Raw genomic sequence first — 25,648 nt, forward strand, 5'->3', positions numbered from 1 at the left:
AAATATATTCATTTTTAGGGCTAGCATTTGGTTTACTAACAGATAATTTACCTAGCATGCATGAGGCACTAGGTCCCGTCTCCATTATCATAAAATATATACATATGTATTTCTTTTTACTCTATGCATATACAATTATTATCAAATATCAGCAAGTATGTATATTTCCTCTTTGTGTTTTTCTCTGTATAATTTGTGCTTAACAATATATCATGGAGAATAGTGCTTGTCAGTAAATACAGATTTATGTCACAGTGTTTTAATGATCTCATGAAAATCTACTTTAGAGATGTCATAATTTTAATGTCTTCTATAAATGTATATATTTCAATGTTTCATGATATTATAAAGCATATGTTAAATTGCACTTCTATTGTGAATATATTTCACCATACAGATCAATTTTAAAATTCAGCATGAACCCCAGAAATACTGAAGAATCTCCTGGAAATTCAGGTTCTGAATGCAGATCTCACTTCTTACTGCAAAGAAATACAGCTACTCTTGCCTGTCAACATTTGAGAATGAAGTTTATGTGTAGTCATCTCTGTACAATATGCCAGTTACTACACATGGAAGATGGCAGTTATTGTCAAAATAACACCAAGAGTTGATGTGGGATATTCTTCTATGTGCTGCAAATATGTGTTGCTTTTATAGGTTTATTAATAAAGCTGTTTTGGCCAATGGCCAGGCAGAATATATCTAGGTGGGAAATCTAAACAGAGTTACAGAGAGAAAGAAGGCAGAGTCAGGGAGACACCATGTAGCTATCAAAGGATTAACAGGTCAGACCATTTCCTTTAAGACATGGCTACACAGATTTGTAAACATTGTTTAATTTATATGTAGAGCTAGCCAATAAGAATGCTGAGCTATTGGTCAAAATTGTAATTAATATTAAGCCTTAGAGTGGTTATTTGGGAACTGGCAGGCTGGATACGAAACTTCTAACTACATGTGGTGCCCAAACACTTGGCAAGAATTTCCGTAATATAATCTGACAAAAGCATAAAAGGGACTATTAACACAAAAGAACAGAGTCAAGCATGGCTTCTTGATTACAGCATTTTTTTTTTTACCTCCAACTACAAAGAATAGTTAGATGGGTGGTCCATTCCGAAAAGCACTGGTCTTGTAAGCATGAAGGACTAAATATAATCCCCAAAAACCTGTGTAAAAAATACTACATCTGATGACACACCCTGAGACTTACTGGCTTGCAAATTTAATTGGTGATCTCCAAATCAGTGAGAAATCTTTTCTCAAAATATAGTTAAAATTCCTCTAGATATCATCCAAGTTTGCTCTTCTTCTTCCACATACACACATAAGTGTATACTGCCTTGATTAGTTTTTAATGTCAACTGGACACAGCCTATAGTCACCTGGAAAGGAGAGACTTCAGTAAATGAATTCTCAAGATAAGATTGACCACATCTATAAGAGACATCCTTGACTGAGAAATGGCATGGGAGGGAAGTGCACTGTGATGGTTGTCATCTTCCCTAGGTAGATGGGACTTGTCTGTATAAGAAAGGTAGCTGAGCATAAAATAATGACTGAGCCAGTAAGTAGCAATCCTCCATGTTTCTAATTCAGATTCTTGCCTTGAGTTTCTGCCCTGACTCCTCTCAATAATAGAATATAGTCTGAAAGTCTCAAATGAAATAAATCCTCTCCTTCCATAAGTTGCATTTGGTCAAAGTGTTTTGTAACAACAACAAAAAACTAGAACATGATCACACACACACAAACACACACACACACACACACACACATGCATGCATGCATGCGCACACATTCATGTGCACTATGCAAGAAAATATATCTAAGAGGTGAATGCATTTGAACATCTATGATTTAGTTCCAGACTGGTAGCAATTGCTACTTGTGTGGTTCAGAGGACATGGAATGTTTTAGTAGTTCCTATTCTGCACCCATGGCTGGCACCATTTATATTCCTTGGATGGTTGGGAGTCAGATGGGTTTTTGCATTCCTTAGACACATATTTCTCTATTTGGTGCAGTTTGGGACAATCTGAAAATGCAATATTGCTGTCATCAGCTTGAGGAAGACATGGAGCCTGAATAATTTAATATGTCACCACCATCCATCATGATAGCAAGAACAGGAGATGGAGTGTGGAGAGAGGCTAGAGGCAGGCCTACCAGAAGCTGACAGAACAGTTCTGTAGATGGGGAAGCCCAAGCAGAAAAGGTAGATTTGCAAAGAAGAGCAGCATGTTCCCTCTCATAGACCCAGCAAAGACCGTGTGTTTCCTTATTATAGTTTTCCTCATGATATGACCATAGACTTGAAGTACTACTTTGCCCCAGAACAAACTTGAGATGAGGCCCCCTGTTTTCCACCAGCTACCTATATAATCACAAGGAACCTCTAAATACTTCTAAGTATCTCTACTTACTTACTAGAAAAAATCCCACAAGACTTTCCACACAGAGGGTCTTGCCTGTTTTGGTTGCAGCATTAGAAGACTGTTTAGTACTGTGATCACTTAGTAAATAGCTTTTGGATTAATTAGTAAATGAATGTGTTATATTGCTAGCATTATTTGAAGTGAAATCAAGGTCTAGAAGAGCAGAATGGTTACCCTTTCTATCCCAAGAACTAGTCTGGGATCCAGGAATTCTGAGCACTTGGCCCCTATCAAGGAAGCTGTGTACCACCTCCTTTCTTTGTCCCAGATGTCATTTTCCTTTTCTACATTCCTTATGCTGCATGTCTCTCATCTGTCTAGTGATTTTAGCAGAGGGCTTCTTTTGTTTATTTCACATTCTTTTGAGCTAAATTTTACGTAATATAAAATGAAGATTAATCATTTTGATGTGCACAATTCAGTGACATTTTGCACATTTGCAGGGTTGTGTAACTATCACCTCTATCTACTTTGGAGTACACTCATCACTAACAGTAACCAGTACTCATTAATAGTCATCCACTATTCTTATCTCCCTCTTCCCAGTACTGTCAACCCTTAGTCTATCTATTTCCTGTCTTTTTGAATGAATCTTCCCTGGATGGTTCCTATAGCATACATCTTACTATTTGTTGTCTTCTATATCCAGCCTCTCTCACTTTGTAAAACATTTGTGAGGTCTAGCTGCATGGTTCCATCTGTCAGCATTTATTACATGTCAGTAATATTCCGTGTGACTATGTTTTGTTTATCCATTTACCAGTTGACAAACATTTGTCATTACTACATTTGAGCTTTGTAAATCATACATCTATGAATTTTCCCCTAAAACTCTCATATCCCAGAGCCTTCATCCAGCAGCTGATGGAAGTAGAAGCAGACACCCACAGCTCAAAACTGAAATGAATTGGAATGCAGTTGCAGAGAAGGAGGAGTGATGAGCAAAGGGGTCAAGATGACACTAGTGAAACCCACAGAAACAGCTGACCTGAACAAGAGGGAGTTCTTGGCCCCCAGACTGATCACTGGGAAACCAGCATGAAACTGATCCAGACCCCATAAATGTGGGTGACACTGAGGAGGCCTCGAAAATATATGGGGACTCTTGTAGTAGATCAGTACCTATCCCTAGCATAGGTATGGACTTTGGGATCCCATTTCACATAGAGAAATACTCCCTCAGCCTAGATACACAAAGGATGGCCTAGGCCCTATCCCAAAGGATATGACAGACTCTGAAGACCCCCATGGAAGGCCTCATTCTCCCTGGGGAGCAGAATTGGTATTGGATAGGTAGGGTGTTAGTGGGGGGCAGGGAAAGAGGGGAGGGAGCGGGAATGGGGATTGGCATGTAAAACTATCTTGTTTCTAATTTCAATAAAAAATAAAAAGAATAACAATGAAATAAAAGTATTTCCCTAGAAAAATATAGTCAGAAAAAAAACTATTTGTTTAAATAACATTTTCTGTGCTTAGTGTCATATGCCTTAGAGTGGAATTCTCAAATTCTGTAGTAAATGTGCTTAACTGTGTAAGAAACTTTCAAAATACTTTCTATCACAACTGTCCCATTTTCATTCCCACTGCCATTGTATGCACAATTCATATTTTTCTGTTTCACTATCGTTTGTTTTATCACATTATTTTACTAAAGACCAAACTAACATTATACCCTGATATCTATGGATTAGATTTACATTTCCTCAATAACTAATAAGGTTGATCAAATTTTTCATGAGAAGAGAGGTATTGAATTGAACCCAAACCAAGTTCAAAACTGAGCGCTGCTCTCTATACTCTTTTGTGCAGATTCAGGATATTGATTTCTCTCTCACTAAAACTGGAAATGACTCTTGCCTATCAGACCTCTTTGAGGGGAAGATGCATTTTCACATGTAAAGTGCCCTGCACTGCACTCCTTGTCCCGTGATATGTGCCTAGGTTAACATCTTGGTGGCTCCATCACAGACCACTCAGAACAGAGAAACAAGAGCTCAAGGCGTAAGGTCAGAAGCCACTGACTGTGGCAGACAGTTCACCCCTTCTGTTCTTTTTTCCAGTCTCTGACTAAGTGAAAATCCTAGAATAGCCCTGAGTAATTAATGGCTCCACCTTAGGGCACCAAATCATCAATTTTATATCAAAGCAGTGCAGTGGGAGCCCTTTACCATCCATCTGATTCACCTCCAAGTAAGTCCACAATTGGTATCTCACCTCTTCCAATTATATGTATACTTGGTGACTATAGACCTTGGATAGCTGCCAACTTTCTGCGATATCACTGTGGAAGAGTGACTATCAGACATCAGCTTTTCCTATCCTCTTAATGCAGTGAAGTAAATATTAAGAGATCAAGGTGCCCCCACTCTCAAGCTTTTGACCTTGGTAATAATTGTTCACATGCAACATAACACTTTGCCCAAGATGACCATGTGACCTGGCAGTCACATATGAATTCAGAGGCGTTAAGAACCTTACCCAAGTCCACACAGAAAATGAATGAGAGTATTATAACACACATCATATGCCAATGGTTTAATTTCATTCTACAGATATATGCAACCTCTCAAGGGTCATGAACCACTATGAAACCAGCTAGAACCTCAGTGTATTGAGAGCAAGGGCTGTGGTTATTGTTCCTCAAAGGAATCTCATCTTCCTCTTCTTTAATGTAATTCACATACAAAAATTAGAACTTATAAGGTCCTGACATATTCATCTTTCTCCTGTGCCCAGGTCCTGGCCCTAATTATTCTTTGCCATAGCATTTGCTGTACAAGTACACCAAGAATTGTGCTCTCAAGTGTGGTTGTCTGTATGGAAACATGCTATAAACATAGCATACATACTCAGTCACAGATGGTTGTGAGCCACATTATAGGGACTGGGAATTGAACCCCAGTCTTCTGGAAGAACAGCCAATGCTCTCAACCTCTAAACCATCTCTCTAAGCCCTATTTTTACATTTTAAATGTGCTTATTAGAATACTTAGATATAAGTGGTTTACATTATATTTCTACTAGACAGGCTGTAAAGCAAGCAACCATGTTGAAACGTGATTTACACTCTAAAACTAGGCCCCTTGTTATTTACAAAAGGAAGGTAAGAGTCAGAGGAGGTTTGAGGGTGAATAACAACTATCCCTCTTGGAAGCTCACAAGGTATGGTCTTCTGTGTTCTGAGCCATAGGGAAAGGTGGATAAGGACAAATATCTTTCTAAGCTGATTAGTGTTGTTAGGGGAGTTACTATTTCAAAACTCAGACAAGAAGCTAGGAGACGTAGAAAATATGTTCTCATGAGAAGATACAGGAAAAGACCTGCTAAGCTATAGTGCTTAGCATATGGATTTTTTGCTCACACACAGAATTCCCCAAATGAGCATGCACATGTACATGTACACACACATGTACACAGGAACACACACCTTCTCCATGCTATTCTAGTTATCAACCTGACTTTGGAGGGAAAGAGATTCAACTGCAACCCCAATTAGCCACTATCTCGCTTCACACTGAGCAAGAAAAGAGATATCATAACAGAGAGAGCCATTATAGGTTTAAAGAGAAATCTGACACTAGCAAAATGCCCAGATATCTACAAGGATGACCCCAACTAAGAATCTAAGCAGTAGTGGAGAGGCTATCTTAAATGATCTTCCCCTATAGTGAGATTGATGATTACCTTATATGCTACCCTAGAGCCTTTATCCAGTAGCTGATGGAAGCAGAAGCAGACACCCATAGCTAAATACTGAGCTGAACTCCTGGAATCCAGTGGTAGAGAGGGAGGAGTGATGAACAAAGGGGTCAAGAACAGGCTCAAGAAATCCACAGAAACAGCTGACCTTAACAAGGGGGAGCTCATGTGCCCCAGACTGATAGCTGGGAAACCAGCAAAGGACCAACCCAGACCCCCTGAATGTGGGTGTCAGTTAGTAGGCCTGGGAATTCTATGGGGCCTGTAGTCGTGGATCAGTATTTATCCCTAATATAGGAATGGACTTTGGGAGCCCATTGCACATAGAGTACTCTCTCAGCCTAGACACACAGAGGAGGGCCTGTGCCAATTGATGTGATAGACTTTGAAGATCCCCTACCTTCCTAGGGAGCAGAAAGGGGATGGGATAGTGGGTTGGTGGGGGGCAGGGGAGGAGTGGAGGGAGAGGGAACTGGCATTGACATGTAAAACAAGATTGTTCCTAATTCAAATAAAAGAGGGGAGGAGAAAAAACCTCCCCCCCCAAAAAAAAAGTGTTTCTAATACTGTCATTTAGATGAATGTGGGGATTAATTGATTAAATGAGGTATTTGTATATCTCTTAACTGCATGCCAGCACACAACCTAAAGGAATAGACGTTAAAACCTCTTCTGAGATATTAATGGTGGTTCTATTACTAATAAACTGTGCGACCCTGGACATATCAAATCTCTTAATATTCCTGTGCCTTTATGTTCTCATCCATGAGAATGAAAATTAAAGTAGCATCTTGTCTCTTAAGGCTCTCCTGGGAGTAACATGAGCCAGCATGTGTTAAAGTCTTAGCCCAAGGTCCAATAGAGAAATACCACTATGCTGGTGTGTTTTTTTTTTTACAATAGAATTGTCTAGTAACTTTTCTGTCACCTCCACTAGCCTTTCACAGTAGGAAAGAATTCTATCTGAATCATGTATACCATATAAATACAGTACAGCAAGGGCAGAGTAGATCGTTTCTTTGCCAAGATAGGAAAGGAAAAAATCAGGTAGCAAGGGAAGTAAAGCCATGGGTCGGAAACACAGGAATTTCACTGGAATGTCAAAAAGTTACGGCATGGCTCTAAGGGACAGAAGGGTGTCTGGTATAGTCCTATAGCCCTGCAATGCTCTCTTTTACTTTACTGCCCATAATATACCAGACAGTAGGAAGATGCTCCTCCTGGTCCTTGAAGTAGCTTCATCAAATATCTTCATTTCTCTCGAGCTGAGAAATAAGTAGGTGAACAAAAGTCCTCCTCGCCTACCTACTTCTTTATTTCATCTTGTTTAATTTTTGTGACCATAAAATATTTTGATGGTAACTTTTAAAAATTTTTTATTAGTTCAAATTAGAAACAAGCTTGCTTCAGATGTCAATCCCTTCCTCCCCTCCCCTCCCTCCCCCCTACACCAGCCCCTACCCCCAACTTACCACCTACCCCATCCACCATCCACTCCCCAGGCAGAATAGGGCCCTCAACTGGGGCTCCTCAAAGTCCACCACATTATCCTTGGCTGGGCCTGGGCCCTTACCCATGTGTCCAGGGCAGGAGTGCATCCCTTCACATGAGATGGGCTCTCAAAGTCCCTTCTTACACCAGGGAAAAATATTAATCCACTACCAGGGGCCCCCTGGAGTTTAGAGACCTCCTCATTGACATCCATATTCAGGGGTCAGGATCAGTCCTGTACTAGCTTCCCAGACAGCATCTGGGGTCGATGTGATGTGCTCCCCCTTGTTCAGGCCAGCTGTTTCTGTGGGTTTCTCCAACCTGGTACCAACCCCTTCGATCTTCATTCCTCCCTCTCTTCAACTAAGTTCCAGAGTTCAGTTCAGTGTATATCTGTGGATGTCTGTCTCTGCTTCCATCAGCCACTGGATGAGAGCTCTAGGATGGCATAAAAAGTAGTCATCAATCTCATTTTAGGGGAAGACGTTTAGATTATCCTCTCCACAATTGCCTGGATTGTCAGTTTGTGTCATCCTTGTAGGTCTCTGGAAATCTCCCTAGTGCTAGATCTCTCCTCGGACCTAAAATGGCTCCCTCTAATATGGTATCTCTCATCCTGCTCTCTCTCTCCTCTATTCTTCCCCCAACTCAATATTTCTGCTCCTCCATTTCCTCTCCTCCACTCCTCTAATACACGTTCATACAACAAGGACATATGTTCAACCATGTTCATAGCAGCATTGTTTGTAATAGCCAGAACCTGGAAGCAACCTAGATGCCCCTCAACTAAAGAATGGATAGAGAAAATGTGGTACATTTATACAATGGAGTAGAAAAAAATGGAATCTTGAAATTTGCAGGCAAATGGATGGAACTAGAAGAAACCATCCTGAGTGAGGTAACCCAGTCACAAAAAGACAAACATGGTATGTGCTGACTCATATCTCATATATGAATTTTAGACATAGAGCAAAGGATTACCAGCCTGTAATCCTCTTCACCAAAGAAACTAGGAAACATTAAGGACTCTAAGGGATAAATGAATGGACCCCAGGAATGGGAAGGGACAGGGACTCCTGAGCTAGTTGGGAGCATGAGTGTAGGGGAGACGGAGCTGCCAGAATGATGGTAACGTTTAAAGTCCTACTGGCCTTGGACCTTTCAGCTACTTCCAGAACTCAAATGGGTCTCTAGCAGCTCCATCTCAAAGCCTTTCAATGGCATGTTTCATTTGGTGGAACTGGGGTCTTCTACTGCCTTGGAGACATGCTGTTATTTTCAGTAGATTTGAGGAGGTATTGTGTGAGACCATGTCTGATGATAGATACAGGAGCAAAGATCAGTTGAGGCTATCCTTGCACGTTTTCATTCATGAAAATGCATGTTGAGTTGATAACTTAGTGGTAGATCACTTTGATAGCATTAATGAGACCCTGGGCTCAATCCCCAGCAATGCTAAAATGACAACAAAGAAGAAAATGCTATCTTAAAAACAGGAACAAGAGAACAATTAATCTTCTAAATAAATGGTCCGTTACACTGAAAGACAGTGCTGTAAATGGCTAAAGCACTTGAACTCAGACTCCAGTTTCACCTGACTGAAATGGCCAGCTTCAGTTGTTACTAATTCACTTCTCCTTTCTGATGCTTTGTTATCTTTAAAGTAGATATCACAAAACCATCCCCCTATGATTACCTCCTTTGGAAGGAGGTATGAAATACACATCACACAGGATTTGGCATCTTGGTTCTGGCTTAATTATCTATTTTCAAAGGTTCCCTTTTGAGATCTTTCAAGGAGGCTGTTTTTGTTAGTGTTACTATTGTTGCATTAAAACACCATGACCCAAAAGAATGTTGCAAATAGAAGGGATTATTTGACTTCCACTTCCTCACTGTAATCTATCATTGAAGGAAGCCAGGACAGGAACTCAAAAGGCAGGAATCTGGAGGCAGTTGGTGATACAGAGGCCATGGAGGAATGTTGCTCACTGTTTAGCTTCTCAAGGTTTGCTTGCTCAGTCTGTTTTCTTACAAAACATAGGAAAGAGCCCAGGAATGGCATCATCCACAATGGGCTGGGTCCTTCCTTGTCAATCAACAAGTAAGAAAACGTCCTACAGCCTTGACTACAGCTAGGTCTTACGGAAGTATTTTCCTGATTGGTGTTCCCTCCTCTCAAATGATATTAGCATTATTTGAACAACTGATGTACCATTTCTTAAAAAGTCCCCTTCTTCCTGCCCACATACATACCCTCACCATGTTCTGGATCTCTGACTTCTTTGATTCTTCTCTAGGTATAGAATTTCTCAGTGTCTTAATCCCTATCTTTCAATTCCGTATCTTTTAAAAGTTCTAAAAAATAGTACCAGGCAACATGCCTATAATTCCAGCACTTGGGAGGCATAGGAGGTGGATCAAGACTTTAAGGCCCGAATGCACTACATAGATGTCATCTTAAAAACCTGACCCAACTCATTAACTCACTCCCCAACAAATAAATAAATAAGCAAATACAAAACACAAAAATGTGGAGATTAAGAATAGTAAATCCTGCACTCCTCCTTTCAGAGTCAAAGATTTTTAGTGTCTTGGCACTGTACTTACTACTCCTTTTTCATTATTCTTTTGGTAATCAACTATTCATAGCCTATGAATCATTGTCCTCCTTTCTTACATGTTCCTCTGAATCTATCTCTGCAGCAGTTCTCATATTCATCCTCTTTCCCATACACTCTGTACATGTTCCCATTTAATCTTGTACCTGTTCTTTTGGGTCATTACAAAGCCTTCTAGATGCTCACTCAGTGTGGTACACATTCTATTACCTGGGTGCCCAGAGTGTCCTTTATGGTTCAAACATATAATCAATTCATTTTGTTGCTCTGAGACCTTCTGTGACAGTTTTTTAAAAGGCCCTCATATACACCCCCACCTTGGTGAAACACTCAAGCCTCCCATAGTGTGGTATGAGAGCCTCATCTTTAGTCAGTCCTGGGTTTGGTGTTGCCTGCATCTGTTCAGCACCCTGTCCTCAGGGATGCTTCACAAGTCCAATCCTGGAAACTGCTTTTTCTAATGCCAAATCCCCATCTATCCTTCAAACCATGTCTTAAATCTTCACTCGTCCATAAAACTTTCCTAGGTCTTCCAAGTTAAAATGAATTGCTCTCTCCCATATTCCTAGCATCTCCTTTCATGGAAAACATAAGCCATGAATTAGGTTTAAGGCTCCTAAGGATCCCATTTTTCGCCCTGACTAGCTTATGATACCCTGGCTGGTAAGGGCGGAGTGGCATTTATCCTTGAGTCTCTGTGTCAGGCTTTGAGCCTGGCATATCCTAAGCTCTTGGTTGAAACATATGTGAAATTAAGCTTTCTGGAGAATTTTTTAAGAGGTAGGCTCATCATATATAGAATAGTAGTTTCCCATTATTTAGTACACTCTGTGGACCTCCTTTTTTACATGGCATATTTCTTTCTTATCTTAAAAGCAAGCCCACAAGATTAAAAGTTACTTCCTTTCTTTTAGAGATAGCTCAGAGCTCAGAAAGGTGAAATAGCACCTCAAGGTCATACACCTTGGAAGCTGCTGGACCATGATTAGAACACAGATCTGCTTCACTGCCTATGTCAACTCCTTCCATTAATCATGAAGACACCTGGATCACCGTGGATCAGCAGTGAGAAGCCTGAGGATAGTGCTGTGGGTCTCTGGGATGGCTGAGGGCTTTAACAAACTTCTAGTATCCTGCAAGGCTGACTGATTGATGGTACTTCTCTGCAGGGGGAATCAGCTTTGGGAGAACCAAGGGGACATCAGGCTCAGAAGCGGATGACGAAACACAGCTGACGTTCTACACAGAACAGTACCGCAGTCGACGCCGCAGCAAAGGTAATCAAGTCCTTGGGAAGCTTCCAGAACTTCCATGTGTATCTACAAAGTTCAGGGACAAAATTTCATGACAAGTAGCAAATATCAATTTGTTTCAACACATTTATCACTGAGCTCAGCATCACATTGCTGGTCACATTGCTGAACTTCCATCCTGCCTTTTCTGGTCCATTCCTTACTTATTCCATATCCTACATCACAAGCCTCAAAATAATTAGAGACAATTTCCCCTAAATGTGTGCATATTGGATTTTCAGTACAGGAAATGAAATAACTAGCCATATTAAGAAGAAACTAGTGCTTAAAATAAATCATATTTGGGTTAGAAGTGTACCGGGTAATCCATACCATGGGCAGCAGGGCAGTTCTCAGCATGAGCTACCAATTTAATTTTGCAATTCTTAGCAGAAAAGTGTTAAGGGAATATTCTCAAGTGTGAATATGTAGGTTCTGTAGGATGGAATTTAACATTTATCCATGATACTTTGCTTCCCTACATCTAAAATTCTGTGGTTGGCCCCTATCAACAAGGCATTGTGTGACCCACTCAAGAATGTCTTCAGCATTTATTCATTACAATGACAGTTGATATAAGGGATATCAAATGCTGGGACAAGAATCATTACATGGCTGCACCTGCAGCTGAAATCTGTAATTCTCTGATGATTCAGTGGGGTATATAAGAAAACAGCATATTTCAGGAGGACTTATATAAAAGTAATCCCTCATTTCTGAGTATTACCTAAGGCTGGAAATTAGTAAATGTGAAGAGATGTTTGCAGAAGAGACTCTGGGGTGTAAACATATATTAAACGCTAAGGATTGGCACAGATCTCCAGGCTTTGACCACTCAATAAAAGGGTGAGTCCTATATTGCAGGTGAAGGCATGCCTGTCACCTGGCATAGACAGTCATTATGAGAACTATGTTTAATTATTAATCTTGGTGGGTTATGGATGTGTCAGAATTTCTGCCATCCACCACCTTTGCACAAATGGGAGCTAAACTGTTGCCTGAGGCAGGAACATCTGTTCACAATGGACATTTCATAGTATGCCATGAATCACATACCTTTGGGCACATTTTGCCCTTAGGCAAGTTATTTACATTCCGTCATCTGTAGAATGGGCTTTGTAATGACTGCAACTGCCTTTGGAGTTGGCTATTGATTTTTATCACATTATATAAAAAGTCATCACAGTGCAAGGGGAAAATGGAGGTAGACATTATTAATGTAACTTGAGCTCCCATTGCTTAAATTTTAGTCTCCCTACCCTTAGTACCTGTCATGAAAAAGGGCTCCAAATGGGAAGTACTTCCATTAACACATCCCCTAGGAGGAATTTTCAGCCTCTACAACCCTTAAAATAATAGATCCTGCTTCTCAGTCTATCCTACGCTTTAGCTTTCTGGGATCTATTGCACTGAAGATTTAGAAGTTGGTGATCGATGATTCTTAACTTGCCTTCTCCCTCCTCCAATCCCACAGCCAAAATTAGAACCAGGGAATGGAGGGTCTCCCCAGAAGTACTGGGCTATTTACAGCTAATTGGAAAAACATCCATCACTGAGCTTTCACCCTATAAATTGGAGTTAAACTTAAAAAGAAAACCAAAGGCAAGTGAGAGGACTTGAGATAAACGATTTGGTTCACTGCCCCCAGACACTATAGATGGCCTGGCTGTTTTCTCAGGATAGTGAGGGTAACAGGGCTGTGGCATCCTCTCCATCCTGTCCTAGCATTGCTTATTAAAGCAATACTCAAGCCATTTTCTTCATCTTCCTTATACTTATGTCCCAATAATAGCACAGACTTCTTCCTCTGCTTCTGAGTTCTGGCACACTTCTCTTCCTTTGCAGGATCCTGTGTTAACTCAATTATTTGCCCATTTCTTTTATTTGTTTCTTTTTTCTCTTATCCCCTGCCTCTATTTACTGCCACATTCTCTTCCATCTTTCCTTTCCTTCTCTTCTCATCACTCCCTCTTTTCTTCTCTTCTTCCTTTTCTGCTTTGTACTCCAGCCATTTCCTAGTTAGTCTTTCCTTATCTTCTCCGCTCCTTGAGTACATACCACAAACAATTCAACAAATAGCAACCACATGGGGACAAAAGCAAGTGAAAGTTTAAAAATCCTTATCCATATGGAGTTTGCACTATATAAAAATATGAAGTTATTGGTTGATGAAAATCAGTGAGGAAAAAACACACAGTGAAGAAGAGAGACAAATGAGGCAAGAAATGCATATTAGACCCCAGAGCATAATTCCCTCCCCTTTGTGCTGGATCACAAGCAGGTGAGACTGGTCTTGGTGTTGCATTTTTAATAACGCACTTGGTCTTGTTGTGGCTGTCAGTCTTGTTGCCATTCTTGGGGCTGCTACTGCCCATCTTTTACTGAAGATATAATGTTGACCAGTTCATCGCAAAGCCTCTGTTCCAGCCAAGTGAACTTAGCATCCAATGTCCAGTTCTTCAGATGCCATAGTTCTGCATGCAAGTGTTGTGTGCCCTCTTTGTTCTTCTTATACTATGTAAGAGTCTGCTGCACTCATCACATTTGGGGGGAAAATATATAGTATAAAAGTGAGCCAAGAAAGGCCTGAGAGGCATCAGGAACATGGATTCTGATGCTGGGCTACCTGAGTTTGAATTCTATCCCTGACACTTACTAGTATCATATTAAACATGTGACTTGGACATCACTGTGTATTGATTTCCTGAACTATAAAATGAAGATATAAGACTAACAGTCTAGAAGAGAGTCCTAAATATTAAAATTGATTAATAATCTATAGAGAATTTAGGCAGATATAGGTGGAGTAAAGACATTGAAAAAGAGATAAACTACTGAGGAAGGACCCTGGGTCCAGTGTATGTCTAGGGAGGAGGTAATCTCATCTCTCTTGGAAAGTCATGTCACTCTTTGATATTAGTTAATATCTATTCCCTCTGTTCTATGCCTTGGGTGTGAATCTCTCTTCTTTGAATGTGCTTACCTTAGTTTCTGTCTTGTTTAAATCTTTGCCCAAGGCCTTCCCATTCATTGTTTCTCAAGGGTGTGTGCCACAGACACAGGGATGGCTTCAGACATCTAGGTTGACTATGCTTCTCACCTTCTTCTTCCCCAACATCCCAGCACTCACCCATCTCTGTGGCTGCGATCCAAACTCCTCCTTGGCAAATAAAGTGAGTCAGAAGTTCCCTGTGGTCTTCCCAGCATGTGAGAGGCAGTCAGGCTTACAAGCAAAAGCTAAAGTATAGGGAAGTCAAGGAGAAATAGATAAAAATAACAGGAAAGGCAAATCCCTGTGCTGTAGGAAACAGCTCTCTTGTAGCATTTGGGATTCCATATTAACTCACTGTGCCCTCTTCATATTCATCCAAAAATAAGACCTGTGCTCTTTGCCAAGTCAGGAAGCATGTAGCATTTGACTACTGCCATCTTTGAAGTACCCAGAAAAAATGATATTTCTGGGGCTATTTGAGGACAATAGGACCAGTGGATACCAGGGGTTGCCACTGCTTTCCTGTGTGACCTTGAATAAATTGTTTCCCATATCTGAGTTTCATTTTCTCAGGCAATAAGGAGGTTTATGAGGCCTATTTAAGAGTACTCAGTGTACAGTGCTTTACACTGACTAAGTTCTTCCAAGGGACCAAGCACTGGGCTATTGTGCTATTGAAAAAGATGATGGAAGACAAAAAAGGCAAATATATCCAACCTCAACACTTTCATTATCCCAGATTTGAGTGAAGAAGAATAAGATGGAGAAAGTGTAGGTAGGGGCCTCTGTTATTAGAGTTCAGCTTGAAATATTACCTAGATCTCAGACATGTCTTTGCCTCTTCTCATCCACTCACCATGGGCCAACACCATCAACATTCTCTTCTCTGGAATGAGGGAATAATCTGACAATTAGTCTCACAAGGTTAAGTGAGATAATGGTGATGACTTTTATGTTCTCTCTTCTCTTCTCTTCTCTTTTCTTCTCTTCTTTTCTCTTCTCTTCTCTTCCATTGTGGTCTGGACACTTGCCTCTTCTCAATCTATGGTCACAGCCCCCACAGTGGTCACATCAAATATCTTATATATGACATGTTTGCATTATTATTCATAACAGCATCAAAATTACAATTATGAAATAGCAACAAAATAATTTTATGGTTGTCGGTTAAAGGGTCACAGCATTGGGATTGGTGAGAATAACTGGTTTAGAATCTGCCAAAAGCCTCTCCTGGAAGGTCTTTCTCCATTTATGCAACCTATCCCCATCCTGTACCCAAAGTAACCATTCTTATAATGTTATTAGGAAGTATGTCACTCATTTAGAAGATGCCAAAGCCTTTTGTATTTACAATTTTACAAAATAGTTTACTAACCCATCTTCAAACTAAAGCGGTGTTTTTATTATTCTTGTTGTTTCCACAGCTTTCCAGAGTCTTCCTGCTCTATTGTCATAGGAATCCTCTTCCCAGCATTCTTGCCCCTGCCTTGCAAAGCCTTCTATATGAGATGTGTGCAATATTATTCATAACAGCAGCAAAATAGACACACACAGAGAGAGAGAGAGAGACAGAGAGAGAGAGCGAGAGAGAAAGAGAGAGAGAAAGAGAGAGAGAGCACCTCTGCTGGGATGGTCTCTTCTTCTCTGACTGTTGTCACTCACTCTAATTTCTACACTTAAATGGCATCTTCCACATATGTATCTCACACCACAGGGAATTTCCCTGTTTTATTCCTTTGGGATCCCCTGGTCTTCCCACTTTATAGACTCCATACTATAATATTTGAACATTTATTCTGGTGTGTTCAAGGTAAAATTACGTTCTCCATAGAACTGGCGACTTCATGATGATAAGAAGACCATGTCAAACTTGCTGCCTCCAGAACCAAATGCAGGTATGAATGACAGTGGATGCTGGGTAGCAATTTTGAATAAATGAGTAATGAGAAAAGTCAATGAAAAAAATGGCAGAGGGATTGGAGTGATTATGAAGGCACATGGTGGCTGCTGCTTTCCTGTATGCCTCTCTTATTTATTGTCCATTCCTATTTCTGACAAGTGGATATCCTCTTCCATTCCCTTCTCCTTCCTGCTACTGGTGAATAAAAATGAGGCCCTAGCTTTCTCTATTTTTTTCTACTTCAGTCACCAGAGAAAGCCATGCCTAAGATTGGTGAAAAGACCAGAATATTAATGTTGAAAGATGGACTCTGAACTTGTGTTCTTTTAACAAGTTTAGGATATGAGCCATTCTGGGTGGATGAACTGAGGCCTGAGACATTGCAATAGAACAGTATACACCAGAGACTGATGTCTGAGGGAGGGAAAAGAAATGAGAGGATAGGGAATGTTTACAACATATCTGACAGGTACATAGTTTTCTCTGCTAGTATTCTCATGAGAAACATAGAACTGGTGCCCACTTCAGAAAGACCTGAATTTAAGCTTGGATATCAAGTTATCTCTCAGGTCTTAGTAGAGTTTAACTTCTGGACACTTCCCCTTGTATAAAATTATGCTATCAATATGTCCTTCACACAGTAAGCAAGTCTATGAAGAGAAAGCATCCAATGTTGTTTAATAATGTATTTTTTCTTTCTGTGTTTTCATGTTCACTTAAAAAATTCTCTACTCCAAAGTAGATCACTAGATCAACAACAACATCTCATTTTACCAATTGCATCTATGGAAAAAAGATATTTGTGGGATGCAATTCTAGTTATTTATAAAGCTGTTGTAGAAAGGTAAATTTTTGGCCACATAGCCTCATTACAAAGTAGGATAGTGTAGCTATCACATGGTGGATGAAGAAATGCCAAGTGACAAAGAGATGTGTGTCTATGTGTATGTGTGTTGTAGCATTTCCTAAATGTAAGACCAGCAATACTTTTTTTTGTAAATGGCCAAGTAGTAAACATTTCAGCACTGTAGGCTGTACATTCTGTTAAAACTCCTCAGTCTTTCTGTCATTCCATAAAGACACCCATAGACAGCATACAAATGGACATATGTAAATACATGTGCTCCAGTAAAGCTTTATTTTCCATAACATGCTGATCCAAATTCATCCACAGGTCATAGTTAACTGATTTCTGCCATAAATCTCTTTCTATCAAGTAGCCTGACCTGGTCTAGAAAGCAGGTGGGATATTGCACAAGGCTTGGTGAAATGAATCAAACTCGTATTGTATGATTGTGCTGTCTAAGGAGTCTGTTTGACAAGCAAACAGTGCTGTGTTTGGTCAAGTAAATATCCATCTGAGATAACAGTTGTTTGCAGCTTGCCATTGTCAGGGTAGTCTACAGAATTAGCTAATGATGGAGTTGAAATGATAGGCTGACACTGGGCTGGATTTTTACCTTATTAGCTGGAAATGCTTCTGCAAACAACAAGGAATGCTGGACTTGGAGTCAAATGTGTGACTAAGTCTGTACCTCACCACTGACAAGTTTAGTGACTTGTGGGAAGCCTATGTCCTATCAAGACCTTCGTTTTCCTTCTAATCATTCAGGATATTGATACTATGCCATCACATCCAAATATCATGCTCAGTCTAGTAACATTGGTTACTCACAAATGCAGGTTAAACATGAAGCTGGGCCTTGTGGGAAAGGGAACCTCAGCCCCATCATCAGAGTTGGCATAATCTCCCAGCGTACTAGGATGCAGCTCACACAGGAAGTGATGCTGATCAGAATAAGCTAGTGTATAATGGAAGGTCTGAATAAAAAGTACAGATGGTGAGTCCAGCCTGAGGCATGGTGCTGATCAGGAGACACAGTGGTTCTGCCTATGCTGCTGAATTGTTTCAGATATGCAAGTACCCAATATGGGACTTCCAATTCACCTCCATGCTAGGGCTCAGTGGCCTTAAGTAAAGCCCTCTCCTTCTGTGAACCATGCTCATATGTTAACTGTTCAGTTGCTTCTAGAGATCTGCACTTTCTGACTCACCATCTGATGGCCATCACAAAGCACTGCTGATGAGTTCAGCAGAGAGAACCAGGACACACATGAGTCAGTTTGGCTCTATTTTCTTTTAATTGTAGTTGCTTGTTTTGATTTGATAACTCTTTAAAATTTTTATATTTATGTGTTTTATTTTTGTATATGAATATTTGCCAGCATGTATGTATATATGTATGTATGTATACTACATCAGTTGCTGGTGCTTGCATAGTCAGAAGAGGGTATCAGATCCCTTACAATTGGAGTTACAGGTGATCTTGAACTACTGTGTGAGTTCTGGATACTGAATCCAGATCCTCTACAAGAACAACAAATATTCCTAACCAATGAGCTGTATCACATACCCAATAATTTGGGGGTTCTTAAACTGGGATTTTCTCTTGCTAAGAGCTTTTGAATTGTAAGCAAAGCTTTATGTGAAGGTGAATGGATATGTGACATTTCCTTATGATCCCATGCAACAAACACTTGCATACACATGTGCATAGACACAAACACTCCCACACACATTCATGCAATTATTTCATTGTACACAAACAAGAATTAAAGTTTAGGGAAGGAAAGATTTCCCCTAGGTTAAAAGTACTGTCCTTAAATGACAAAAGCAAATGAGATGAAATGCTAATAATGTAGAGCTAGGCAATGACATATGGATGCTCTTACCTTTTCTAATCCTTGGAACAGTTCTGTAAGTTTGAAATTATTTCCAGACAAAACACTCATTGTTTTAGTATGTGTGTAGACTGCAGAATTAGCAGGTGTAGGTTTTAATATTTGCTTTGCCATATTGGAGCTGCATTGCCCTTTCCTTCTGTGACAGCAGCTACCCTTGGATAAAGGAGAGCAAGTCCAGTAGTTGTGTTTCTTCTCTTCCTTAGGCTATTGTGAAGATTCAATATGCAAAGATGATTCTCAGTCAAGTGAGTCCGTTGTGTGACCAGTTCAGCAACAGGTAGTTCAACATGGCATATCATTACTTGAGCCTCATGCCACTCATGATCTCTTTCCAGTGCACTGACCCTCAAAGTGATCTTGTTTCTAGAAAAAGAAAAAGCAGACATTTTCATAGTGGTGATGAATTTGGCTGTCTTGGCCTCCTGGAAACATTGTGGTACAGTTTTTACTTTCAATGTCCCTGCCTTTTGTCTAAAGATAGCTTTTCCTATGTACACAGCCCTCCACATGCTGGCAGCTGCACTCATAGGACCTGCTGCTACTCAGGAAATGTAAACACTGCAGACACATTGATCCGTACTTAATCAGCCTCAGAAGAATTTGTAGCCAGAATAGCCTGAGAGGGATTGCTAGAATCTAGAGGGCAGGCACAGTGTCAGAGCTGTGGGACCTCTGAGCCTGCTTCTCTCTGCCCAGCAGTTCCACCCTGAGAAAAACATGACCTGGAGGCTCTAGACAGTCCGCTGAGTTTTCACAGGTGAAGGCAAAGGCATCTTCATGGGGTGCTTATATCTATCTGTCCTAGAGTATGGAAGCAAGTACAAGGAAGCACACAATATCAGCACTAGGTAAAAGCTGGTATTACAGAAATGATCCCAGGAAAGAAGGGAGGAGCAGCCAAATGAGATATGATAAGGTTCCTGGAAGTCCTAGCCTTGTATGCTAATCCTGGATATCATTTCATTTAATTAGGCAAGTTAGAGCCTCAGTTTCCCATCCATCAAACACCCAAGTAGAACCTGATGCTCCCTCAGTCTTCAGCCATGGTCTTCTGAGAGTTGATGAGAGAAATGGGATCAGAAGGAACAAAGAGAAAAGAAAGGAACAGATGAAACCACACTTGATTATTGAGGTTTCCTTGTGTTGGTCTATTCATTTTTAATAAATCATATCATGCACATCTCAGTAATATCATTTTACAGATGAGCAAGTAGAATCTTGAGAAAGCTCATTTGTGATATTACCATGAGGTAAGGGAGACATGATGGTGAACAACTATGGCTAGGTCATTCTATAGATGAAAGAAATAAGTCAAGTAAAGTGAATATTACACTGCATGGGGATATAGATCAGTTAGTAGACTACTTGCCTATCATGTAGGAGGCCCTGGATTATGTTTTTAGTACTGTATAAACCGTGTATAGTAGCACATACCTGTAATCTTGGGATTTAGGAGATGTAGGTGGAAAGATCAGAAATTTTCTTTTTAATTTAAAATTTATGTTCATTCTTTTAGGATTTCATCTAAAAGTACTACATTTACATCATTTTACTTTTCCCCATGCTCCTGTGTTCCTATACGTTCTATAGTTGTCTCAAATTTGTGACCTGTTCTTCAATTACTATCATTACACATGCAAGTGTGTGTGTGAATGTGTGTGTGTGTGTAAGTCCATTTAGTGGTGTTTGTAGATACATGTGTTTATGGCTGAAAACTAGGAATTGAATAAACTATCAAATAGCTGTGTCTGGAGAAAACTGATTTTTCCTCTCCCAGCAGCTACTGATTGCATATAGGTGTTCATCTATGTCTGGGACCCTTGTAAAATTAACCTCTTCCACATTGGCATGTCAACCGGTATTGCAATTATGAAGGCCTGTTTCATCAGCTACACTGTTGAGATTCCATGGGTTTATCTTCCCTATCCTATCTAGAACACACTGTCCTTATCCCCCAGCTCTTAGAAACCTTTTGTTGCCCTTCTGCAATGGTCCTTGAGCCTTAGATGCAGGACTTATGTTTGTAGAAATAATAATAGGAATCAGGCACCCCAGGGCCTTCAAGATCTTTCTTAGCTAGATGTCTTGTTAGTCTTAAATAAAACTGTCTCAAAAGAAAATACCCATGATGCCTGGCCCAGGTCTATGCCCTCAGGAAAGAGTATCAGCAACTTTATGCTGCCACGAGAAGATTAAGAAACCTGACACTATTATTGATGCTTCTGAGAACTTCCTACTGCCGGCTCTGATTCCCCTTCAGTAGTGGGGCAAACCCAGGAGAGGGCTGGAACCAGGAATAAATAGGATAAATTCCAGATCCACCTAGCATTAAGAGGTATGTTTCATCTGGATGACAAATATAGTGCAAATGGACCAAATACCTCAGCGCACAAACAACAGTGTGGGTCCTTGTCCATGACCTCATAAGAAAATACATGTTAAGAGGAACTTCTGATGGTATGCTGGAGCCAGCTGAGCCCAGGCTATGGGAGACAACTGTGTGTGTTTGCACATTGGGAAGTGTTAATTTTCATTTCTGAACAATTTTTATAATAAGGTGAAATAAAAGCCTGTGGTGATTTGTACCCACTCCCATATGCTCATATATTTGGTCGCCAATAGTTGGAACTGTTTAGGAAGGATTAGGAGGCATGACCTTGTTGGTGGAGACATGCCACTGGGTTTCAAAAGCTCCAGCGATTTCCATTTACCTTTATGTACCTCAGGCCTGTGTACCAATACTTAACCTGCCATCTAATGCTCCAGCACCTTGAGTGTTTGCCTGCTGCCATTCTCCCCACCATGATGCTCACAGACTCTAACCCTCCATAACTGTAAGCCTCCCAAAGTAAACAATTTATTCTGTAATTTGGTTCAATCATGGGGTTTAGTCTCAACAACAGATAAGTACTTAAAACAAAACCTACTTATAAATTCTTGCCATCAGATGTACCCTTGATATAGGGAGCTTTCTTTTAATTACTACTTATATTTACATATCCATCCTCCCATTCTCTCCACCTCCCATCCTTCCATGTTCCCCCCAAACTCCCCAACCCATCCCCCAACTCCGCCCCAAGGATAGTGAGTCCCTCCACCAGGGACCTTCAAAGTCTGTCATATCATTTGGGGGAGGGCCTAGGCCCTCCTTGCTGTATCTGGGCTGCTGTAGTATCCCTCCATAGGAAATGGGCTCCAAAAGTCCATTTGTGCTCTAGGGTTAAAGAATGGCTCCACTGTTAGAGGACCCATAAACTGTCTTGGCCTCCTACTGGGCACCCACATTCAGAGGGCTTGGATCAGTCCAATGCTGTTTCCACAGATTTATGACTAGGGTCTCCATGCTATCAGTAGGTCAGGTCCACTGTTTCTGCGCTTTTCTGCAGCACCATCTTGGCTCCTTTGTTCATCCCTCCTCCCTCTCCACAACCTGATTCCAGGAGTATGGTTCAGTGCTTAGCTGTGGGTGCCTGTTGCTGCTTCAAACAGCTACTGGATGAAGGCTCTAGGAATGGTAACCAAGTTAGACATCAGTCTCATTATAGGGGAAGTACATCAATAGTGTCTTCTCCATCACTGCCTGGATTCTTAGTTAGGGTCATCCCTGTGGATTCCCTAACATTTCCCCTGTGCCAGAACTCTCCCCATACCTGTACTGTATCCCTTTATGAAGGCATCTCTTTTCTTGCCCTCCTCTATTTCTCCCCTGTCTCAGTCCTCTTATTCTCCTCCCCTCCCCTTCATCCCTTCCCACCTTCTGCCTCTCCACCCCCGTGCTCCTACTTTGCTCAGGGGTTCTTGTCCCCATCCCCTTCTTGAGGGACTATGAAATCTTCTCTTGGGGTCCTCTTTGTTTCCTAGCTCCTCTGGCAGTGTGGATTGTAGACTGGTAATCCTTTGCTCTATGTCTAAAAACATGCCATATTTATCTTTTTGTGACTGGGTTACCTCACTCAGGATGGTTTCTTCTAGTTCCATCCATTTGCCTGCAAATTTTCAAGATTCCATTTTTTTTTTCCCACTGAGTAGTATTCCATTGTGTAAATGTACCACATTTTCTCTATCCATTCTTCAGTTGAGGAGCATCTAGGCTGCTTCCAGGTTCTGGTTTTTACAAATAATGCTGCTATGAACATGGTTGAACATATGTCCTTATTGTATGAATGTGCATTCTTTGGGTATATGCCCAAGAGAGGAATTGCTGGATCTTGAGGTAGACTGATTCAGTTTGTAGTAATTTTGACAGAGTTCAGCAAGTGACTATTTTTCCTTCCTATTTACTTGCAGAGAAAGTGCTTCTAGATGGAGAGGCTAAAAGTACAGCACCTCATCCTGTATAACTTTGTATTTTAGTAGCAGCCCTTGCCCAGAATGTCTTTTTTTTTTTTTTTTACTGTTTACACGCTATTTTTCTTCATTTTCTTCCCTCCCTACTTTCACATTTGCTAGCAGCTCAGTCATGCTGCTAGGCAAGTATCAACTGAAGACAGCAGAAAGGACCTCTCATATTACAACTCCACAGCACCTACCCCCAATCCCTGATCAACTGATGAGCAGCAACCATGGACCACCAGAGAGAATGTTTCAGTCAGAAGAAAGAATTTAGCATCTGGCCAGAGTTCTGGGTGGGTTTTGTAGTAATAGTCTAAGAACTACAGAATACTCTTTGGAAGATGATACAATAAGCTATGAGGATAAGCACAAAACAAGCACTTGAATCTTAGACTTCAGATAGAGTGGCACTTCCTAAACACAGATGGAGCGTCAGCTGAAGAAGCTAGATGGTTGGAACCTGAATAACAAGTTGGACATAGGCTGCCCACTTGTAGTTCTAGAACCTGCCCCAGGTTAGAGCCAAATATCTGGGTAGGTGCTGTTGGTTGTTTGCTGGGCGGGGGGGGGGGTCATCTCTGTAGTGTAGTCCCCTAACCTCAGTGAGCCTTAGGGTCAGTTAGAATGTTTTGAATGAACTACCAGTTTCAGGTATCTACTTCAGATGGGACTGCCTGAGTAAGAAGTCTTCTCATTGGTATAAAATCCTTCCTAGATCCGAATTTTCAACCAAGGTTAAAAGCTACCACTTCGAAGCTTCTGCAATGCAGTCCACAGCCACTCTTGTTCTTATTCTGGCTTTTTGCCTGCCATCAACTATATCTTCTTCTTCGCAAGCCAAAAGCCTGGATGATTAAAATTGGAGCACTAACCCTTTCTGAGTAGTGGATGGGGATGGGTTGGGAGAGTGGGAGGGGAGGAAAAGAGGAGGGTGGAACTGTGGTTGGTATGTAAAATGAATAAAAGATAAAAAAAAAAAACGTGGAGCATCGAAGCAGCCATTTATTGAGTGTCACCAGTGTTCGGGGCTACTTCAAAGCCACTTATCATCTTAGGTAATCAACAGTGGACCTTGTCTCCATATTCAGAGGAACAAAACTATACCCAGACAGAGTAATTTCATGAAGGTCACAGAATCAATGATTGCAGGACCCAGGCTTGAACTTCATTCACTTTAATTAGCTCAAAAATATCATTGCCAATAGCACCTCAGATTTTTCCCCATGAGAACCCTGTAGGCTTCAATTCACTCCCTCTTACCATACCTCTTCGTGAGAGGTGATGTTTTCATGATGCACAAACATTGACACCTTACTCTAAACAGCTGCCAAGGCCTCTCTAGAAAGATTTGCATTTTTATTTTTGGAGAGGAGACTAGGAGTTTGGTTTCCTCTTACTGAAAGAACAATAACACGTAGAAAACTTAGCTTTGCTATACTCTTGGAGTTGGCCCTATTTAATAAGACAAAGGACAGAAAATTACAGATTCCGAAATTATTATGGTCTTAGAAAGATTCTGTCTGATGTCTCTATTCTGGCAGTTCCCTTATGCCTCAGACGAAATAGGCATTGGCTTTCTTTCTCTCAAAGGTCCCTTTCAGACTTTCTCTACTTGCAGAAAGTCCTGTAGCCTAAGCAAATGAGAGTTCCTCGAAAGCAGAGAGTCGGCCAACTTCAAACACTCCTTTCCAAGGCCTGCAGGTCTCTGAAACAATGTTCAACTGCTTTCCTGTCTCTGGTTCCTTTGCAATGCCAACCTGCACATTACCTGACAGCCCTGCTTGCAAAAGGAGGGAGATGGCTGTCAGGAATCAAATGGGAGACCAAAGGCGATAAAGCAAACATGTCATTTTCAGTTGCTTACACTACCAGGAAGGAATAATCAGTCTCTCTCTCACTTTCTTCTTTTTCAACTAAACTCAGCAGGGTTTTCCCAATTTTTCCTTAGAATGAGAGACTATGATGCTCTGTTTCCAGTTCTAAGTGAGCACAGTCTGCTGTCCTTGTTCTTCCTCCATGTCCTGCATGACAGACAGGATTCTCTTACCCCTGTAAAACTGCTCTCTACATGAAAAGGCCAGCTACAGCCTTGGAGCATCCATTGTGTGTTCAAGCTATATTTGATGCTTGCATAC

At 40.8% G+C, this 25,648-nt stretch overlaps 1 protein-coding gene across 1 annotated transcript in view; it reads left to right on the plus strand.

Moving 5' to 3' along the window:
• LOC100750695 (astrotactin-2) overlaps positions 1 to 25,648 on the plus strand; it is a 933,092-nt gene that overhangs the window by 305,009 nt on the left and 602,435 nt on the right. The window contains 1 exon segment of the mRNA XM_027400261.2: positions 11,422 to 11,529. Coding sequence (XP_027256062.2) covers positions 11,422 to 11,529 — 108 coding nt within the window.

This window comes from Cricetulus griseus, chromosome 2 (assembly GCF_003668045.3).
Source record: "Cricetulus griseus strain 17A/GY chromosome 2, alternate assembly CriGri-PICRH-1.0, whole genome shotgun sequence".
Taxonomy (NCBI): Eukaryota; Metazoa; Chordata; class Mammalia; order Rodentia; family Cricetidae; genus Cricetulus; species Cricetulus griseus.